Genomic DNA, 20,441 nt, shown 5'->3' with positions numbered 1-20,441 from the left:
AACCCTCCTCTTGGAGAGCTACTGTGTATGCAGGCTTTTGTTCCAGCCCTGCTCCAACACACACTCTACATTTACATTTTAACCTAGAACCGAGCTCTGGGAGACAGCAGTAGTGAGAGTACGTGGTGCTGACACAGATCCTCTCCATTCCACCTGGTTGGAGCAGTGCAAGATTGTGCAGAGACTTAGACACCCAGCCCTGAGAGGGTGGAGAGGAGGATCTGATGGTCCACAGTGTCAAATGCAATAGATAGATCTAGGAGGATGAGAACAGAGGAGTGAAAGAGTCAGCTTTGGCAGAGCGGAGAGCCTCCGTGACACAGAGAAGAGCAGTCTCGGTTGAGTGAACCATCTTACTTCCATTTTGAAGTCAGAAGGGGCGCAGCCAGTGGTCAGGGATGAGTTGATGAGGGAAGTGAGGAATGGGAGAAGGTCTCCTGATATGGGCTGGAGCGGGTAGGAGGGGATGGGGTCAGGTGGGCAGGTTGTCGGGTGGCCAGACCACACCAGTCGCATGATTTCATCTGGAGAGTAAGGGGAGAAAGAGGTCAAGGCATAGGGTAGATCTGTGTGAGTAGGGCGAGTGGACTCAATGGGCTGAGTGTATGAGGAGAGGATGTAGTTAACCTTTTCAAAGTGGTTGACAAAGTCCTCCTCAGAGAGGAAGGAGGGAGGAGGGGGTGGAGGAAGAAGATGGAAAATAGATTCCTATGGTGAGAGGCAGAAACTTAACATTTAGAGTGAAAAAAGTGGCTTTAGCATCAGATACAGAGGAAGAGAAGGTAGAGCGGAGGGTGTGAAAGGATGATAGGTCCTCCAGAAGTGACGTTTTCCTTCATTTTTGCTCAGCTGCCCGCAGCCCTGCTCTGTAAGCTCTCAAGGAGTCACTCAGCCACGGAGCAGGAGGGGAGGAAAATGGACAGTGTACATCATAGGATGCGGAATGGGAGGAGTGTAGGGTTTAAGAGGCAGAATCAGGAAACATGCGGTAGAAGTATTTTGCAGAAGGGAGATATGATAGGATAGAAGAGGAGAGGAGAGAGAGAGTGAAGATTGTGAGCAGTGTATGACCATTTGGTTGGGGTTAAGGATGGAGGAAAGGGAGACAGAAAAGGAAAGAAAGTGGTGATCAGAGACCTGGAGGGGGTTGCAGTGAGATTAGTAGGCAAACAGCCTCTAGTAAAGATGAGGTCAAGCGTATTGCCTGTCTTGAGAGTGGGACTGGGGAAGGGTGAGGTCAAGTGTATTGTCTGCCTTGTGAGTGGTCAAAAGAGGGGAAAGAAAGAGTTCATAGAAATGAATGGAAGGCAGACATCGGGAGGTTGAAGTCACCAAGTACGAAGAGCGGTAAGCCACTGTCAGGAAATGAGCTGCAAAGCAGTTTGACAAAACACAGAGTTACACATGGGATAAACAAATGTACAGTCAATAACACAATAGAAAAATCTATATACATTGTGTGCAAATGTAGTAAGGTTAGGGAGGTAAGGCAATAAATAGGCCATAGTGGCAACTAATTATTGTTATTTATGGGGATATTGTTATTTATTATTGCTCTTTTGCACCCCAGTATCCCTATTTGCACATCATCATCTGCACATCTTTCACTCCAGTGTTAATGCTAAATTGTAATTATTTTGCCATAATGTTTCTGTTTTCTCTTTTTCCCCATTTATGTCGGTAGTTGGTTTGAATGAAGATGGCAAAGAATGCAGTGTGGACAGTCTTCCTGTTGACCTTTGGTGTTACCACAGGGATGAAAAAGTTATATTCATTCAAGCGATACCTCTCCGTCCATTCTAGCAGCAGGCTACACCGAGAATGGAACAGCTGGATAGGGGAAACAGCTCGAGCCGCACCAAATGGAATATAACATTGCGGAATGACACAGTTTCATGTGTACGACATCTAAAGACCTGCATCACTATACTGAGAGCGTTTCAGTTTCTAAAATGATGTATTTGGGTGTTTTTGGAGCGTTGATCATGTTTTTTTTTGCTACCTTATTGCACAACGAGGATGTGAATCACTGGTTGGGGTAAGTTTCTCAACAACAACAAAAATGTCTGGATACTTCTATAACATGCCATCAAAATTAGAGATTTGGTTGTAAAAAAAGCTAACTTCTCCTTTAAACTGGAGCATATCCAGGCTATCTGTGCTTACAGTTCAAGTCAGCCCGAAATATACAAAGATTTTAACAAAGCAGTCCGGACCAATAGGAAAGTCTACACGTCCTCCGTCAAGTTCCACTCCCTGCATTTCCTGCTGACTGAAGCTATTCTCCTCCTGAAACAAAATCCAGACCAACAGGATTGTTACACCACACACAGAAGAACCAACAAGGAGTTTGCAGGTGAAGTGAACAAGGAAATCCGTTTTGGCTTATTTTTTTCCAGCTCTTTGAGATAAAGACACGTTTTGGCTCAAGTCCTACCCAGTGATGGAAGAAAAGGAGAAGGTGTGGATTCCGCCCTGTGAGGTTTTTAAAGTTACTGACGTACTGTGTACAAACGACAAAGCACCAAAACACAGAATGACCTGGATTGAAAAATGGTCGTTCCAGAGGGTGAAATCAACCCAGCACGTCTGCTTTTCTACAGTCAGTAAAACATAATATGCAGTCTACAGTACACCCCTCCCCAAGCCCCCTCTGCCACAGGGTCGCAACTTTGGTTTTAGACTTGGGGGGACATATATATACATATATTGTTATGGGGGTAGATCAGCTTTAATGTTGCAGATAGATTGTGGCTTCCACCAATGTAATTGTCTGCCTCATTTCCAACCCACATATATGTTTTTGTATATATATATATATATATATATATATATATATATATATATATATATATTATATACATATATACACACAAAAACATATATGGGGATTGGAAATAAATATATATACACACACACACACATACATAACACAGTGTACACTTATATATTTTCAATATATTTTCCTTTTCCTACTAGCCCTCCCCTAATTGGAGTAAAATGGACAACACTTAGGCTTCTACTTCCAGCTTATACATAAACAGTATATTTTACAATAGTTATCTTTTGTTTGTTTTTAGTCCCATCCTTTAGCTCCATTCAACCCCTCCCATCTCTGAACATCATCTAGTTTTGATTTCTATTTGCCATATATTTTTCAACTGTGCTGTGATGTTTCACAAACGTTCTGAACCTTTCTATTCTCATAGATTCTACATATTGTAAATTAAAAATGAGTATTATTATATTATCGATCGATTGACTGACTTTTTAAATCACCCAGCAGTGCTATTTGCAGAGGAGGACATAACTTGCAAGGGGGTCTGGAGTTCCTCCCATTTCTGAGGGCATCTAAATCACATTTCCTGCATTTCTACACAATCTAATATGACCCATGGCCCTTCTTGCCATCTCTATTAAGAACAAAAAGTAAGCAAAAAATGCCCACAGTCATCAAGCTAGGTGAGAGATTATTTAATATGTTTAAGTGATTGATAAGACTGAACTATATCAATGATAATTCAATATTGTGTTGCACCTGTAACCAATTGCCTCAAAAATGAACAACTCTTACACATAAAGTACAAAGACTTAACTTTGATTGTCTTTAAGACATTCTCTATATCAAATTTCAGCCAGACCGCCCAGCCAACCCAAGCCGCCTACACGCCTGACCCCCACCAGTCTAGTCAATAACTCAACTCTCCCCAACAGTTTCCTTCCCATATTTGTTTTTGTCTCAAGGGATAGGTTTCATAATTAAAAGTTGAATGAAAACACACATACACCTACACATTAACACACAGAAACAGTACAGCCTTCATATAATTTAAATCATAGGCCTAATAGTACTGTAGCTCTTTTTACTTGCACACAATATAGCTGGGTCGCCCTGTCCTGCCCCTAGGGGTCCACGGCCCTGTTGCGCACCAACCCAACACACCCCACTCAGCTTTAGGATCTTAGTGAAACATTCATTATTGGTTTCAGGTGTGTTAGGCCAAGGCCAGAGTGACAACATTACAACAGCAGACCCCCAGGGCCAGGACTGAGAAGCCCAGCAACTAGGGATTGCCTAAAGTTTCAATACAGACTCCTTTAGTCGTACAGTATTCCATATAAAGCATCCATAGCTTATGGATGTGAGATCAAAGAAGACTCTGCTGGAATTTAGCCAGCCTTCACAAGACCACAACATATGCAAACATGTCCCCTTGTGTGCTTTACACCTCCAGCAGAATAATAAAATTTCTGAGTGCATGATATTCAGTTTAACTGGCATATAGTACGTTCTACAGATGGTCTTAAACTGCAGTAATTTATGTCTGATATATGAACATGACTGGGCATTCATACATATCTGTATCCATTCGCCATCATCAATAGCGTCTACCAGGTCTTCCTCACATTTTTTGTGTCATCGGGAAAAGCCTCTATCATCCCTTGATACAGTATGGAAATCAACTTTAGAGGTTTGTCAGACTGCCTTAAATTAGCGTCTAGCTTGTCCAGTGTTTGCTGGACAGAGAGAATGAAGTGTTATATCTGCAATAATTCACCTCACCTCTGTCACAGACTTGTCTTACCCGGCTGCCTGACCCTGCTGAGACCCGTCACCAGTCGATCCTCTTAAAATGAGGCATGACAAAGAATTACTTGAGTACATTTATCCATGACACTATCCAAGAAAATAAGTGGTTTAATAACAGAAATGACCATTATTCCCAGATCCCAGACTGTAGCTTTACGATTAAGCTGTTGTCATTAAGCTACTGTAGGTCTACCCATCAATTCAAGTTGGAACTTTGTATCATTCACTGAATATACTGCAAAATTCATCTGAGCTCCATAGACTGGTCTTACCTGGCTGTCTGACCCTGCTGGGAATCTACCAATCTTCTTCTAGAAAAATATCTCAAGAGAAAGTCTCTCCTACTCTGCTCTCTTCAAACTAGATCTAGCATATTGGCTGATATAGCCCAGTTATACAAAGTAAGGGCCATGTGAGAATCTCTGGTAATATCACATATTTCTTAACTTTTATATTTCATTTGATATTGCCTATAGGGTGCAAAATTACTGCGACCATGGCTGGCAAGTGAGCTGCGTCACATACACCTAAAATAACATTGCGGGACTGCGGTTGGGTTTGGAACCAGTTCTTGTGGGTGGGAGTCGGACAGAAAGCCAGCTGGTGTGGGCGGGAGCTGGATGAAGAAATCGGTCCTGTGCAGACCTCTACTGTGAACCATAACAGTGAAGCCTGTAATGTTAGAGCTGTTTATTACTGAGTGTTACGTACGCCTCTAGGAAGAGGGAACGCAACACCCTGCTACAACTCAACTCCCGTGGAGTGAAAGCGGTAAGGGACTGTAGGTGCGAGTAAGGATGACAAAGGCAGAGAATCTACCGTTTACAGGGAATTTATTTCTTCATACGGTAAATTTGGGGAAAAGGGGCTGAACGGAATGTCAAAGCCCCCTCTCCTACCTTACGTGCCTACCCACTACTTACCTAACTTCGCACCACCTGCTGCGCTAACAAAAATACAGGGGGTGGTCCACCCAGGGCTTACCTAGTGTACATAGACAGTGAATACTACAGGTTTTGTATGCCCGCGGGCCTCTTACCTAAGCACTTCCTAGGTGCCTTCCTCTTCCCCCCGGGAACAAATGAAACAGAATAATACAAACATAATTAAGCAATTTCAAGAATCAAAAACACAGTTCTATTGGCACACGCATACCTCAAATCAGCAGCTACAAAAATACTTAACAAAACCTGTCTCTCAGCCACAACCAAGACAGGACACACTCATCTCTCTCAGCAACAACTAACATAGTACATACCAAAGCTCTTTCTGAGAAACAACCAACATATGATATAACCCTTAGCTCTATCTGAGCAACAGAACACTGGCTTATATAGCTGGAGAAGGAGTCTAATGGGATACAGCTGTATCCTGACGAGGGGGCGGGGTCAGCTCTCCAATTAGCAATGGGGCCAACCAATCAGCTGCTTGGGGGGAATTTCAGGAAGCCATCCTGAATCACACACATACAAAACCACAACACAGAAACTGGGGAACGTAACACTGTGTGTCCGTGTGAAAAGTTGGGAATTAGCTAGGGAAACTGACAGATCAATATAGTTACATTGCCATACTGACAAATACAACTCAGAATGCACTGAAAAAAGGTCTGAATATAAATATTCAGTCGTTTGGCCGATGGTTTCATCGTTTGATTCAGATGTAGTTGGATTGAAGCAAAAATAATAGCTAATGTTTTAAGCCAACTTTTGTCCATGCGACCTGTATGCTCTCGTTGGCTAGTCCTCGCTACATGTTTGTCATCAAACCCACTGGCTCCAGGTCATCTATAAGTGTCAAGGCTGTGGGTAACTGGTGAAAGAAGTCAGGCACAGGAGAGCTGAGATGCGTGGACAAGGTATTTAATACAAGATAACACCAGTATAAACACAATACTACGGTGCGGGAAAAATACCGGTACCACGAAATAAAAGGGCGTAATAACAAAACCCTGTCACAGCGGTCGTGGAAGAGAGAATGGGACCAAGGCGCAGCGGGTTGCGTGCTCAACATATTTATTAAATAAAATGAGACCACCACGGGAAAACAATAAACAAACTAACGACAGGAACAGCGAACCAGGCTCAACAAAAGCAGTGCTCTCAAACAACCACCCACAAGTGACAAACAAAAACACACACCTATTTATAGGACTCCCAATCAGAGGCAACTAGAAACACCTGCCTCCAATTGAGATTCCAGCACCCAACCTACACATAGAAAACTACCCTAGAACATACACAACTCAAACCCTCGGCCATGTCCTGACCAAAACTAATACAAATACTCCCTCTGCTGGTCAGGACTTGACAAACCCAGCAACAAAATACCAGCCGTCAGTAACAGCCTGAACAATAGAACAAACACGCACACAAACATGGGGGTAACCAGAGGGTTAAATAATGAACATGTAATGGGGGAATTGAAACCAGGTGTGTAGAAAACAAAGACAAAACAAATGGAAAATGAAACGTGGATCGGCGATGGCTAGAAGGCCGGTGACGTCGACCGCCGAGCGCCGCTCAAACAAGGAGAGGGACCGACTCCGGCGGAAGTCGTGACAATAAGTCTTGGCTAGGTAAAGCTCCGCCTTATCTCAGCTCACTGGTCATCATAGCAACACCCACCCGTAGCACGCGCTCCAGCAGATATATTTCACTGGTCATCCCCAAAGCCAACACCTGCTTTGGCCACCTTTCCTTCCAGTTCTCTGCTGCCAATGACTGGAACGAATTGCAAAAATCACTGAAGTTGGAGACTTATATCTCCCTCACTAACTTTAAGCATCAGCTGTCAGAGAAGCTTACTGATCGCTGCAGCAGTACACAGCCTATCTGTACATAGCCCATCCAACCAACTACCTACCTCATCCCCATATTTGTTTTTGCTTTTCTGCTCTTTTGCACACCAGTATTTCTGCTTGCACATCCTCATCTGCAAATCTATCACTCCAGTGTTAATTGCTAAATTGTAATTATTGTGCCACTATGGCCTATTTATTGCCTTACCTCCTTACTTCATTTGCACACACTGTATACAGATTGTTCTATTGTGTTATTGACTGTATGTTTGTTTACCCCAAGTGTAACTCTGTGTTGTTGTTTTGTCAGACTGCTTTGCTTTATCTTGGCATGGTCGCAGTTGTAAATGAGAACTTGTTCTCAACTGGCCTACCTGGTTAAATAAAGGTGAAATAAAAAATAAAAAATAAAAAACTTTGGACTGGTGAGATATACAGTATATATACAGTATTATGTATTATTTGAAATGTAAAGTCTCATAGTTCGATCATCTATATAAATCAGACCTGGGTTTAAATCATTTCAAAGACTTTGAGTGTTTGCTTGAGTCTGCCTGCAGTGTCAGATAGGTGGGGTTTGCAATTTGGGGACTTTTATTTTGGTTTATTAAGCCAGGCAAACAAAAAAATAAGGCACATATAAAATATCTCAAAACCCAGGTCTGATTGAGATTATCATTAGAAGCTCAAGTTCCTCTGCAATCTATTGAGAATATGTGATATGAGAGAATATGCATCAAACTAATGCACATAGGAATAAGAAAATGTTGTTCTAATTAATAAGTAGTACACAGGGAACTGGTAGGTCTTAGAAAGTAATGTATTGTACCTAAGTGCATTGAGGACGTCATCCCCACAGTGACCTTACGTTCATACGCCAACAAGAAGCCATGGATTGCAGGCAACATTCGCACTGAGCTAAAGGGTAGAGCTGCCGCTTTCAAGGAGCAGGACTCTAACCCGGAAGCTGATAAGAAATCCTGCATTGCCCTCCGACGAACCATCAAACAGGCACAGTGTCAATACAGGACTAAGATCGGATCGTACTACACCGGCTCCGACACTCGTCAGATGTGGCAGGGCTTGCAAACTATTACAGACAACAAAGGGAAGCACAGCTGAGAACTGCCCAGTGACAGGAGCCTACCAGACGAGCTAAATAACTTCTATGCTCGCTTCGAGGCAAGTAACACTGAAACTTGCATGAGAGCATTAGTTGTTTCGGATGACTGTGTGATCACTCTCTCCGCAGCCGATGTGAGTAAGACCTTTAAACAGGTCAACATTCACAAGGCTGCAGGGCCAGACGGGTTACCAGGACATGTACTCCAAGCATGCGCTGACCAACTGGCAAGTGTCCTCACTGACATTTTCAAACTCTCCCTGTCTGAGTCTGTAATACCAACATGTTTCAAGCAGACCACCCTAGTCCCTGTGCCCAAGAACACTAAGGTAAGCTGCCTAAATGACTACTGACCCGTAGCACTCAAATTTATAGCCATGAAATACTTTGAAATGCTGGTCATGGCTCACATCAACACCATTATCCCAGAAATCCAAACCCACTCCAATGTACAAACCACACCAACAGATCCACAGATGATGCAATCTCTATTGCACTCCACACTGCCCTTTCACACCTGGACAAAAGGAACACCTGTGTGAGAATGCTATTCATTGACTACAGCTCAGAGTTCCACACCGTAGTGCCCTTAATAACCTGTTGGGGCTAGGGGGCAGTATTGAGAATTTTGAAAAAAATATGTGCCCATTTTTAACTGCCTCCTACACCAACTCAGAAGCTAGGATATGCATATTATTAACAGATTTGGATAGAAAACACTCTGAATTTTCTAAAACTGTTTGAATAGTGTCTGTAAGTATAACAGAACTCATATGGCAGTCAAAACCCTGAGACAATTTCTAACAGGAAGTGTATATCTGATGTGTTGAATTACTTTTAAGCCTATGCCATTGAAACACACAGGGACTTATTAATCATTGAGCACTTCCTACGCCATCCACTAGATGTCACCAGTCTTTACAAAGTGGTTTGAGTCTTCTACTGTGAAAACTGACCGAACAAGAGACTTGGAACGTTGGTCATAAGCGGATGGCCGATGCTACTCTGGCGAGCGAGTGCATGTTTGGGTACTCTCGTTCCAATACATTTTAAAAGAGAATGCAATCGTCCGCCTTGAATATTATTGAAGTTCTGATTGAAAAAGGCCCTAATTATTTATGCTATACAACGTTTGACATGTTTGAACGAACGGAAATATTTTTTTTTCCCTCTTTGGTGAAGACAAATCCTGCGGGCGTCGTTCATGTTTTTGAGTAGCCTACAGGACGCGCTAACAACACGGAGCTTTTTGGACATAAATTATGAGCTTTTTCGAACAAAACTACATTTGTTATCCTCTTACATCTAGATGTTCCGCTAGCGGAACACCTGCTCCAATATCCAATGATAGGCGTGGCGCGAATTACAAATTCCTCAAAAATACAAAAACTTCAATTTTTCAAACATATGACTATTTCACAGCATTTTAAAGACAAGACTCTCCTTTATCTAACCACACTGTCCGATTTCAAAAAGGCTTTACAGCGAAAGCAAAACATTAGATTATGTCAGCAGAGTACCAAGCCAGAAATAATCAGACACCCATTTTTCAAGCTAGCATATAATGTCACAAAAACCCAGAAGACAGCTAAATGCAGCACTAACCTTTGATGATCTTCATCAGATGACACACCTAGGACATTATGTTATACAATACATGCATGTTTTGTTCAATCAAGTTCATATTTATATAAAAAAACAGCTTTTTACATTAGCATGTGACGTTCAGAACTAGCATACCCCCCGCAAACTTCCGGAGGAATTTGCTAACAATTTACTAAATTACTCACGATAAAACGTTCACAAAAAGCATAACAATTATTTTAAGAATTATAGATACAGAACTCCTCTATGCACTCGATATGTCCGATTTTAAAATAGCTTTTTGGTGAAAGCACATTTTGCAATATTCTAAGTACATAGCCCAGCCATCACGGGCTAGCTATTTAGACACCCGGCAAGTTTAGCACTCACCAATATCACATTTACTATTATAAAAGTTTGATTACCTTTTGTTGTCTTCGTCAGAATGCACTCCCAGGACTGCCACTTCAATAACAAATGTTGGGTTGGTCCAAAATAATCCATCGTTATATCCGAATAGCGACGTTTTGTTCATGCGTCCCAGAAACTATCTGAAATGGTAAAGAAGGGTCGCGCGCATGGCGCAATTCGTGACAAAAAAATTCTAAATATTCCATTACCGTACTTCGAAGCATGTCAACCGCTGTTTAAAATCAATTTTTATGCCATTTTTCTCGTAGAAAAGCGATAATATTCCGACCGGGAATCTCCTTTTCGGCAAACAGAGGAAAAAAATCACAAAGACGGGGGCGGCCAGGTCACGCGCCTAAGCCCACAGTCCCTTGATCGGCCACTTGAGAAAGGCGATAATGTGTTTCAGCCTGGGGCTGGGATGACGACATTCAGGTTTTTCCCGGGCTCTGAGCGCATATGGACGACGTAGGAAGTGTCACGTTAGAGCAGAGATCCTTAGTAAAAGATAGAGATGGCAAAGAAGTTCCAGAAATGGTCAGACAGGGCACTTCCTGTAAAGGAATCTCTCAGGTTTTGACCTGCCATTTGAGTTCTGTTATACTCACAGACACCATTCAAACAGTTTTAGAAACTTTAGGGTGTTTTCTATCCATATATAATAAGTATATGCATATTCTAGTTACTGGGTAGGATTAGTAACCAGATTAAATCGGGTACGTTTTTTATCCAGCCGTGAAAATACTGCCCCCTAGCCATAAGAGGTTATGGACCTGGGATACCTGGAAGTGCCTTCTGATGAAGATAATCAAAGGTAAGGGAATATTTACATAGTATTTTAGATCTCTCCAACATGGCGCCTAGTCTGTATCGCAAAGCGTATTTTTCTGGGCGCAGTACTCAGATTATTGCAAAGTGTGATTTCCCAGTAAAGTTCTTTTTAAATCTGGCAATGCGGTTGCGTTCACGAGATGTTAATCTATAATTCTTTGAATTACAATATAACATTTTACCAATGTTTTCGAATAGTAATTATTTAATTTGTTGTGTTGATTGACTGGCGGTATTGGAGGGAAAATATTTCCTCAACATCAACGCCATAGTAAAATGCTGTTTTTCGATATAAATATGAACTTGATAGAACAAAAAATGCATGTATTGTCTAACATAATGTCCTAGGAGTGTCATCTGATGAAGATTGTCAAAGGTTAGTGCATCATTTTAGCTGGTTTTCTGCTTTTGGTGACGACTGTCTTTGCATTGACAAAACATTACACACAGCTATTTTCAATGTACTGTCCTAACATAATCTAACTTTATGCTTTCGCCGAAAAGCCTTTTTGAAATTGGACAACGTGGTTAGATTAAGGAGATGTTTATCTTTCAAAAGGTGTAAGATAGTTGTATGTTTGAGAAATTTGAATTATGACATTTAATTGTTTTCAAATTTGGCGCCCTTGATATTTCACCTGCTGTTGATAGGATGTACCAGGGGTGGGACGCTTGCTAGGGTGTTAGGGTGTTCAATTCCCAATTCTCATCAAGGGGCTGTAGTGGAGCAGGTTGAGAGCTTCAAGTTCCTTGGAGTCCACATCACCAACAAACTAAAATGGTCCAAGCACACCAAGACAGTCGTGAAGGGGGCACGACAAAACCTATTCCCCCTCAGAAGACTGAGAAGATTTGGCATGGGTCCTCAGATCCTCAAAAGGTTTTACAGTTGCACCATCGAGAGCATACTGACCGGTTGCATCACTGCCTGGTCTGGCAAATGCTCGGCCTCTGACCGCAAGGCACTACAGAGGGTAGTGCGTGCGGCCTAGTACATCACCGTGGCCAAGCCTCCTGCCATCCAGGACCTCTATACAAGGCGGTGTCAGAGGAAGGCCCTAAAAATTGTCAGACTCCAGCTACCCTAGTCATAGACTGTTCTCTCTTCTAGCGCATGCAAGCGGTACCAGGGCGCCAAGTCTAGGTCCAAGAGGCTTCTAAACAGCTTCTACCCCCAAGCCATAAGACTCCTGAACATCTAGTCAAATGGCTACCCAGACTATTTGCATTGCCCCCCCCTTCTGTGCTGCTGCTACTCTCTGTTATTATCTATGAATATTCACTTTAATAACTCTACCTAAATGTACATATTACCTCAATGCAGATGTGGCTAACTACTCTGCCATCGTTGTGAGGTTTTAATCCCCCCTATGAGATATTCAAGGTCACCAACATCAAGACAAACTCACCATTAGCGCCATTAGGTGATTGTGAAGTAGTCTACACAGTAGTGAGCACTGGAGAACCTAAGAGCAACCTGAACTGCAAACTGGTGCGAAATGATGGAAAAATTATTCTGAGAAGCAGTTTTTTGTGCATTCATCAGAGCATCAGATACAGGCTACATAATACTCTATATTATGTTATTATTCACTGTATATTACTGATCCTTCCCCTCCACCAATGTACAATGAACAGTGTTGGGGGTAATGCGCTACAGTAATAATATAACATTTTGCGGTAAGGAGCAATATAACAGAGCACTGTTCCAATTTGAGTAATAACATTACAGCTATTGATCCAAATCAATATTTGTGGTGATTATTCCCTCTCTATTGGCGCAGTATTTTAAATCCCCCTGCCCCAGATTCTAATTGGTTTCATCCTCTCACCAAGTTCCTGTTTACACACGCACTACAACTAACTGCTTTAGTGAGGAAGATAAAAAATGACAGAAGTGTCTAAAACCTTGACTTTCTCAGCGTGGAAGTACTCCCATTACTTTGATTTGGTTGGACAAAATGGCAAGAATATAACAGTAAAATGTAAACTACGCCCAGGCGAGAAACACCTCTCCACTGCTAGAAACACGACTTCCAATCTCCTCCAGTACTTGTAATGTCACCAACACGAAACCCATAGTGACAGACTCCCCCTACCGAGATTTGACCACTGCTGCTGAGGGTGACTGTAGGCCTAACTCATCCAAACAACCAATGCTTGATTCGAATCGTTCAGGAGAACAGGCTGCAACCCAGGGAGCCGAACAAGCTTGTAGCTGAGTGTTTGTAGTAGATTTTGGGGCTGTTATTATTAGGCTTCTTGTGCTGGTGCATAGGCTAGGTAATGTAACGTTGACATTGTTTACACTGAGTGAGGTTGCCCAACATTTTGGGATAATATAAAGTACAATAACCAGTAACTAATTACTTTTCCCAGGGAGTAATACAATGCTGTGAAAAAGTATTTGCCCCCTTTCATATTTTCTCTACTTTTTGCATATTTTTGATACTGAATGTTATCAGATCTTCAACCAAAACCTAATATTAGACCAAGGGCTGCAGAGTTACCTGTAGTTGTTCATGTTGTCTGTCTGAAATTGTATAATGACTTGGTGCTGCCTTTCTTGGCCAGGACGCTCTTGAGAAAGAGATTTCAAATCTCAATGAGCCCTTCCTAGTTAAATAAAGGTAAAAAATAAAATATAAATGGAACCTGATTGAACAAATAACACAACAATTCCATACTTATTTCATTTATTTCATAAACAAAGTTATGCAACACCCAATGCCCCTGTGTGAAAAACAAATTGCCCACTTGCACTCAATGACTGGTTGTGCCACCTTTAGCTGCAATGACTCCAACCAAACGCTTCCTGTAGTTGTTGATCAGTCTCTCACGTCGCTGTGCATACATTTTGTCCCTGGCTTCTTCTATAGCCCATAGAAATGCACTGAATAACATTCATAAATGGCAAAACACACAGCCAAAAAAATTTATCATATGGAATAAGGTTTTGAAGTGTCTTAACCATATCTAAGACACAAAACTACATCCATACATTTTTTTTAACTTTCAGACAACTCCCTTGACGCTTGTGAGTCTCACCTTTTCATAGTGGTCATACGGGTTTGTAGGCCAAACCATTTGGACGGTACAGACGTTTTCATGAGAAGACCGATTTTCGGGAAGGTTCATGGTCTGACAAACACTGCTGTAGCTCAGCCACTTTCCACTGCAGATGCGGAAGACCGATATAGGCGGATGCGATGGATTGAGACACAGCCCCTGCAAAAACAGATATCTCTGGCTTAAACAGGCGGATTTTTGATGTGGATGTTTTTATTACGTTAATTAGATGGATGCATGTCAAGTGACTCTCTGGGGTAACCCACAATGATTGATCTGTTAACATTCTACATTCTCTTTTGGGGCTGTAGCCACAAAGTACGTTTTTTATGAGAATTATTTTCTACTCTGTTTTTGAAATTTGTTCAGATGAAATGGTCTTAGTCATGTGTAATTAGTCAATTTCTTTACAATTTTACAATTTTAGAGTATCCTTAAAGCAAAGGGATTGGAAGACATTTTATCAAGGCGGTACACAGTCACCCATTAAGTCTGTATAAGGAGTATCTACAGTAATTAAGACATCACTGTTACAGAAGGAGACGACTTTCCCGCTGGACATGGCACCAAATTCTATTGATGACAAATACGATGGCTGCAGAGACGAAGCCTTTAAGAGGGTGGATGGCTACTACCTCCCACATGAGAAAAACACCACCACTAACTTCATAAGAGCCTGGGACATAGCAGAGAAACATGCATCCATTCCAAAAGATGGTCTGCAAAAATTGCATTCCGTCTCTATGTATTCGTACACAAATAACAAACCCCAACCTCCATCCGAATCCATCTACCTAGACTTCAACGAAGCAGTTAGAGAAGGCAGATATGGGTATGGAAGATCATTCCAGTACCATTCCCTGCACTTCTATCTAACTGACGTCATTCAGATTCTCAAACAAAGTCAAACATGTAGGACCACCTACCGTAGAACCAATGTGTATTTTGATCGAAATGTTCTAAACAAAGAGATCCGTTTCGGATTCTTTGCCTCCAGTTCTTTAAATAAGTCATTACATATGTTTGGCAACACGTCCTGCTTTGAGATCAACACATGTTTCGATGCTAACCTGACATATTACTTTGCCTATATCAATGAGAGTGAGGTTTTAATCCCATCCTATGAGGTCTTTAGAATCACTGCTGTCCAGACAAACACGTGGTGTGATGTCGTCTACACACTAAATAGCACCGGAATATCGAAGAGCAACATGAACTGCAGATGGGTTTACAATGGAGCAGAATCAAATCTGAGAAGCAGCTTTTATACATTCATCAGAGCATCGGATACAGACTACATAATGCTCTTTACTATGTTGATAATTATTGTATTTCACTGATCATTCTGCCCTGAAACAATGATACAATGATACAATGAGGAATCTTAACCAATTTCCATATCACAGTTGTAATGATCCTGTAAAGAACAACTCTCTGTGCTTGTATGATTTTCTTTCCTGACATTGTCATTTCGTTTTGGTTTTAAAATATTGAAATAAAGGAGCTTTAAAATGTGCCCTGCAGCTTTTGTTGAAACCAATAAAAAAACCCATTGAGAATGATTAAATCTCATGTCATCTTTATACACTGCCTGTAAATCTGGTATTAACCTATAGAGCCAGCTCTCTGACCAAGCATACAGGCTGCATCACATCTGGCCGTGATTGGGAGTCCTATAGGGCAGCACACAATTGGGCCAGCGTTGTCCTGGTTTGGCCGGGGTAGGCCGTCATTGTAAATAAGAATTTGTTCTTAACTGACTTGCCTAGTTAAATAAAGTTACAAAATAATAATAATAATAAAATCAGTAGACCTTTTCAGACAGTCTGCAGACAGGAAACCTGAAGTCTTGTCACGCCCTGACCATAGAGAGCCCTCGGGGTTCTCTATGGTGTTTTAGGTCAGGGCGTGACTAGGGGGGTTCTAAGTGTTTCTATGTTGGTGTATGTGTATGGTTTCCAATTGGAGGCGGCTGATAATTGTTGCCTCTAATTGGGGATCATACTTACTGTGTTCCTTTTCCAACCTGCGATGTGGGATATTGTTTTGTTTCTTATGTGTGCGCTACGTACTTCACATCCTTATTTCTTTTTTCTTTTATTTTGAAGTTTCACAATCAATAAAATGTGGAATTCCACTCACGCTGCGCCTTGGTCCGATTATTTATATAACGATCGTGACAGAATATCCCACCATGTCAGGACCAAGCAGCGTGCCCAGGAGGTAAAGGAGAGTTGGACCTGGGAAGAGATAATGGGTGGATGCGAGACCCTTCCTTGGCGGGAGTCGCCGAGGAGTAAAAGAGGACAGCGACGACGCCGGGGTCAGCGGCCACAAACAGCCCAAGGGCAACCCCAAGATAATTTTTTGGGGGGGGCCCTTGGGGCGGTCGGCCGAGCCGAGGACAGAGCCAGAGACCGTCTGGGAGTCGATGGAGCAATTGGAGGAGGGAGATCGTAGAGAGATGTTGGTTAGGTGTATTCTGCAGCACACTCGCCCTGAAGAGCGTGTCATCAGTCCAGTGAAACCTGTGCCGGCTCCACGCACCACGCCTCCAGTGCGCCTTCCCAGCCCGGTACGTCCTGTGCCGGCTCCCCGCACTCGCCCTGAAGAGCGTGTCATCAGTCCGGTGAAACCTGTGCCGGCTCCACGCATCAGGCCTCCAGTGCGCCTTCCCAGCCCGGTACATCCAGCGACGGTTCACAGTTCAGAGCTTCCAGTGACAGTTCACAGTTCAGAGCCTCCAGTGATGGTCCACGGTCCAGAGCTTCCAGTGACGGTCCACGGCCCGGAGCTTCCTGCGCCGGTCCACGGCCCGGAGCTTCCTGCGCCGGTGCCATGGCCGGAGCCTTCCACTGCGCCGATGCCCAGTCCAGGCACGGTGTCCAGTCCCGCTCCATGGCCGGAGCCTTCCTCTGCGCCAGTGCCCTGTCCAGGCACGGCGTCCAGTCCCGCTCCATGGTCGGAGCCTTCCTCTGCGCCAGTGCCCAGTCCAGGCACGGCGTCCAGTCCCGCTCCATGGTCGGAGCATTCCTCTGCGCCAGTGCCCAGTCCAGGCACGGCGTCCAGTCCCGCTCCATGGCCGGAGCCTTCCTCGGCGCCGGTGCCCAGTCCAGTGCGCCTTGGTCTGATTATTTATATAACGATCGTGACAAGTCTTCTACAAAACAACCTCTACCGGGCTCCAGTTCTGGTAAGTTCACTGTCATTTAATCAAGAAGATGATGGTCACACATCCTCAAAGAGCTGCAAACATATTCACAAATGTGGTTCCGCCTAAACTAAACACACCTTTTCCTGGAAATTTGACAAATAGCAACCAGTGGTCATCCATAACTTTGTTACAACCTAAGTGACCGTAATCATGACTGACCAGTGACCACACAGTGCAAGGGGAGAGTTTGGGACTTTCAGACTTTCTAATAACTTAAAAGGCAATAAATGAAGGCTATTGTGTGCAGTAAATTCAAGAAATCATGTGAGTAAGTGCGGTCAAAAAACTATACTGCTCCCCCGTCTAACCAAGACTCCTCCTTGTAGGCCTGACTTCCTCCCTCAAACAACCTTTCCTCCTCCTGTAGCCACCGCACCGGCCGCAAGGGGGGTATTCATCTCCAATAATGGCTTCACACTAATAATACAACTAATAACGCTCTGGTTATTGTATACAAATTGGCTATTTGGCTCTAACAGGGGATAAGGCCTTAAGCACTAGCATCCTGTCCAGGGGGCGTAATTGTACTGTACATCAAGCTTCTTCATGCTACAGAAGATAGCCTCTTGCTGTTCTGGCTCAGACAAGGCTACTTACATATGCAAATCATAGTTTGTCTGAAGTAGTGTAGGGAGATACTAGTTTGGTAGAATGTATGTTTAGTAGAGTCTATGTTAAAGCTGTTTTAGACATATTTGTATAAAAGACAGAACATTCAGAGCTCCATGTATGTGTGTGTGTGTGTATATATATATATGTGTGATGAAATATTAGGTACGTACCTCAATGATTTATATTTACCTGATTGAGATATATTCCCTTGTTATCAGTGCACCTGTAACAACCTCTACCTAAGTTTTTGGCTCCCCCTGTTGCCCATTCATCGTACTGTGGTAAGTGTGTTAGTGATGGGATAAAGGCAGGAAGTTGGGCCTTCGGGTGGGAGGGAGTCCTAGCTAGACGCGGGTAATGTATAGTCTTTTGACCATACATACACACAAGAGAGTGTAAAGCTGTCATCAAGGCAAAGGTTGGCTTCTTTGAAGAATCTCAAATATAATATATATTTTGATTAAACACTTTTTTGGTTACTACATGTACATGATTACGTGTTATTTCATAGTGTTGATGTCTTCACCATTATTCTACAATGTAGAAAATAGTAAAAAAAATTAAGAAAAACCCTTGAATGAGTAGGTGTACCCAAACTTTTGACTGGTCCTGTATATCTATATTTTTTTACAGGACAAATGTGAGGGTGCACGTGCCCCATGACGTTTCTGATGGTACGTTCTGTTTTGTTGTCATGTGCACTAGAATGTGTGTAAAAAAATATAAAAAATAAAGAAATGCATTGAGTAATTTTACATCTCCTGTCCTCTTTACCCACCATGTGTAAATCCGTTGTAAATCTTCAGAAGATAATATTTCATCTCATTAAAAACAATGCCACTTGTTCTCAGGTTGTTCTCTGATTGGTTTAAAATTGTAAGCAGCAGCAGTAGCACCCCTTAGCAACTAACACGTCAAATAGGAAGCTAAAAGCTCTATTGCTAATCTGATCAACACTGTCAGGGTTAGTAGTTTCCTGTGTCTGATGTCAGAGCACAGTACAGCTCAATCTATCAACCACAACGAGGAGAGAGATGTCTCGTTCCAGGCCAGCTATATTGCTGTTGAGTTTGACGCAGCGACAAATGAGCATCAGATCGCTATATCATATGATGTGGTTAACTGATATGTTAAACACTCATCCAGTAGTTGTGAGATCTGGCAGGCGACTTCAATGTAGTCAGTCTGGAACGTGGCCAACTTCATGAGTGGTGTTGGAGGAGAGAGGGGGCCGGACTTGGTTATGAAGGAAGCTTTCAGCAGCCATCTTGTTGACTGGCAGAGACAACAGAGGCCATAGAGTGGCAGTGAACTGTCAAACATCTGCTGTCTATTCACAGGTTAACTGTCATAACATCTACTGTCTTTTCACAGGTTATCTACTGTCTATCCACAGGTTATGACAGTTAACAGTTAACCTGTGGATAGACAGTAGATTTTAAATGGCATAACATCTACTGTCTATCCACAGGTTAACTGTCATATCATCTACTGTCTATCCACAGGTTAACTGTCATAACATCTACTGTCTGTCCACAGGTTAAATGTCATAACATCTACTGTCTATCCACAGGTTAACTGTGATATCATCTACTGTCTATCCACAGGTTAAATGTCATAACATCTACTGTCTATCGACAGGTTAAATGTCATAACATCTGTCTATCCACAGGTTAACTGTCATAACATCTACTGTCTATCCACAGGTTAAATGTCATAACATCTGTCTATCCACAGGTTAAATGTCATAACATCTACTGTCTATCCACAGGTTAATTGTCATAAAATCTACTGTCTATCCACAGGTTAACTGTCATAAAATCTACTGTCTATCGACAGGTTAACTGTCATAACATCTACTGTCTATCCAGGGGCACGTGTCACCTCACATTTGCCCTGTAAAAAAAATACATACAGTACATTTGGAAAGTATTCAGACCCCTTGACTTTTTCAACATTATGTTACATTACAGCCTTACTCTAAAATGGATATAAATTCCTCGTCAATCTACACACAATAACCCATAAGGACAAACCAAAAATGGGTTTTTGAAGTTTTTGCAAATATATATAAAAAATAACAACTGAAATATCACATTGACATAAGTATTCAGACCTTTTAAAACGTGCCCCTGTTTCCCATATGGGCATGATGTCTCTGGTCATATGTTCTGATTTGTTGTCATGTGCACAAGAACTTAATAAA

General features: G+C 42.4%; 1 protein-coding gene across 1 annotated transcript; it reads left to right on the top strand.

The window, feature by feature from the left end:
- The first annotated feature begins 5,087 nt into the window (after positions 1-5,087).
- LOC123744172 (T-cell ecto-ADP-ribosyltransferase 1-like) lies at positions 5,088-19,645 on the top strand. Its single transcript, XM_045722621.2, has 4 exons — positions 5,088-5,098; positions 5,311-5,362; positions 14,946-15,635; positions 19,610-19,645. Exons 1-4 carry the CDS (start codon positions 5,088-5,090, stop codon positions 19,643-19,645), a joined length of 789 nt encoding a protein of 262 aa, XP_045578577.2.
- The last annotated feature ends 796 nt before the right edge of the window (positions 19,646-20,441 follow it).

Source organism: Salmo salar, chromosome 08, assembly GCF_965601325.2.
Source record: "Salmo salar chromosome 08, fSalSal1, whole genome shotgun sequence".
Taxonomy (NCBI): domain Eukaryota; kingdom Metazoa; phylum Chordata; class Actinopteri; order Salmoniformes; family Salmonidae; genus Salmo; species Salmo salar.
This window is presented reverse-complemented; position numbering and strand designations above follow the sequence as displayed.

What these genes read in the sequence shown, in the direction of transcription:
- LOC123744172 (XM_045722621.2), top strand. An exon ending in ACTCCCGTGGAGTGAAAGCG is followed by an intron (nt 5,363 to 14,945) that starts GTAAGGGACTGT and finishes TCACTGTTACAG; the next exon opens with AAGGAGACGACTTTCCCGCT. An exon ending in GCAACATGAACTGCAGATGG is followed by an intron (nt 15,636 to 19,609) that starts GTTTACAATGGA and finishes GTCTTTTCACAG; the next exon opens with GTTATCTACTGTCTATCCAC.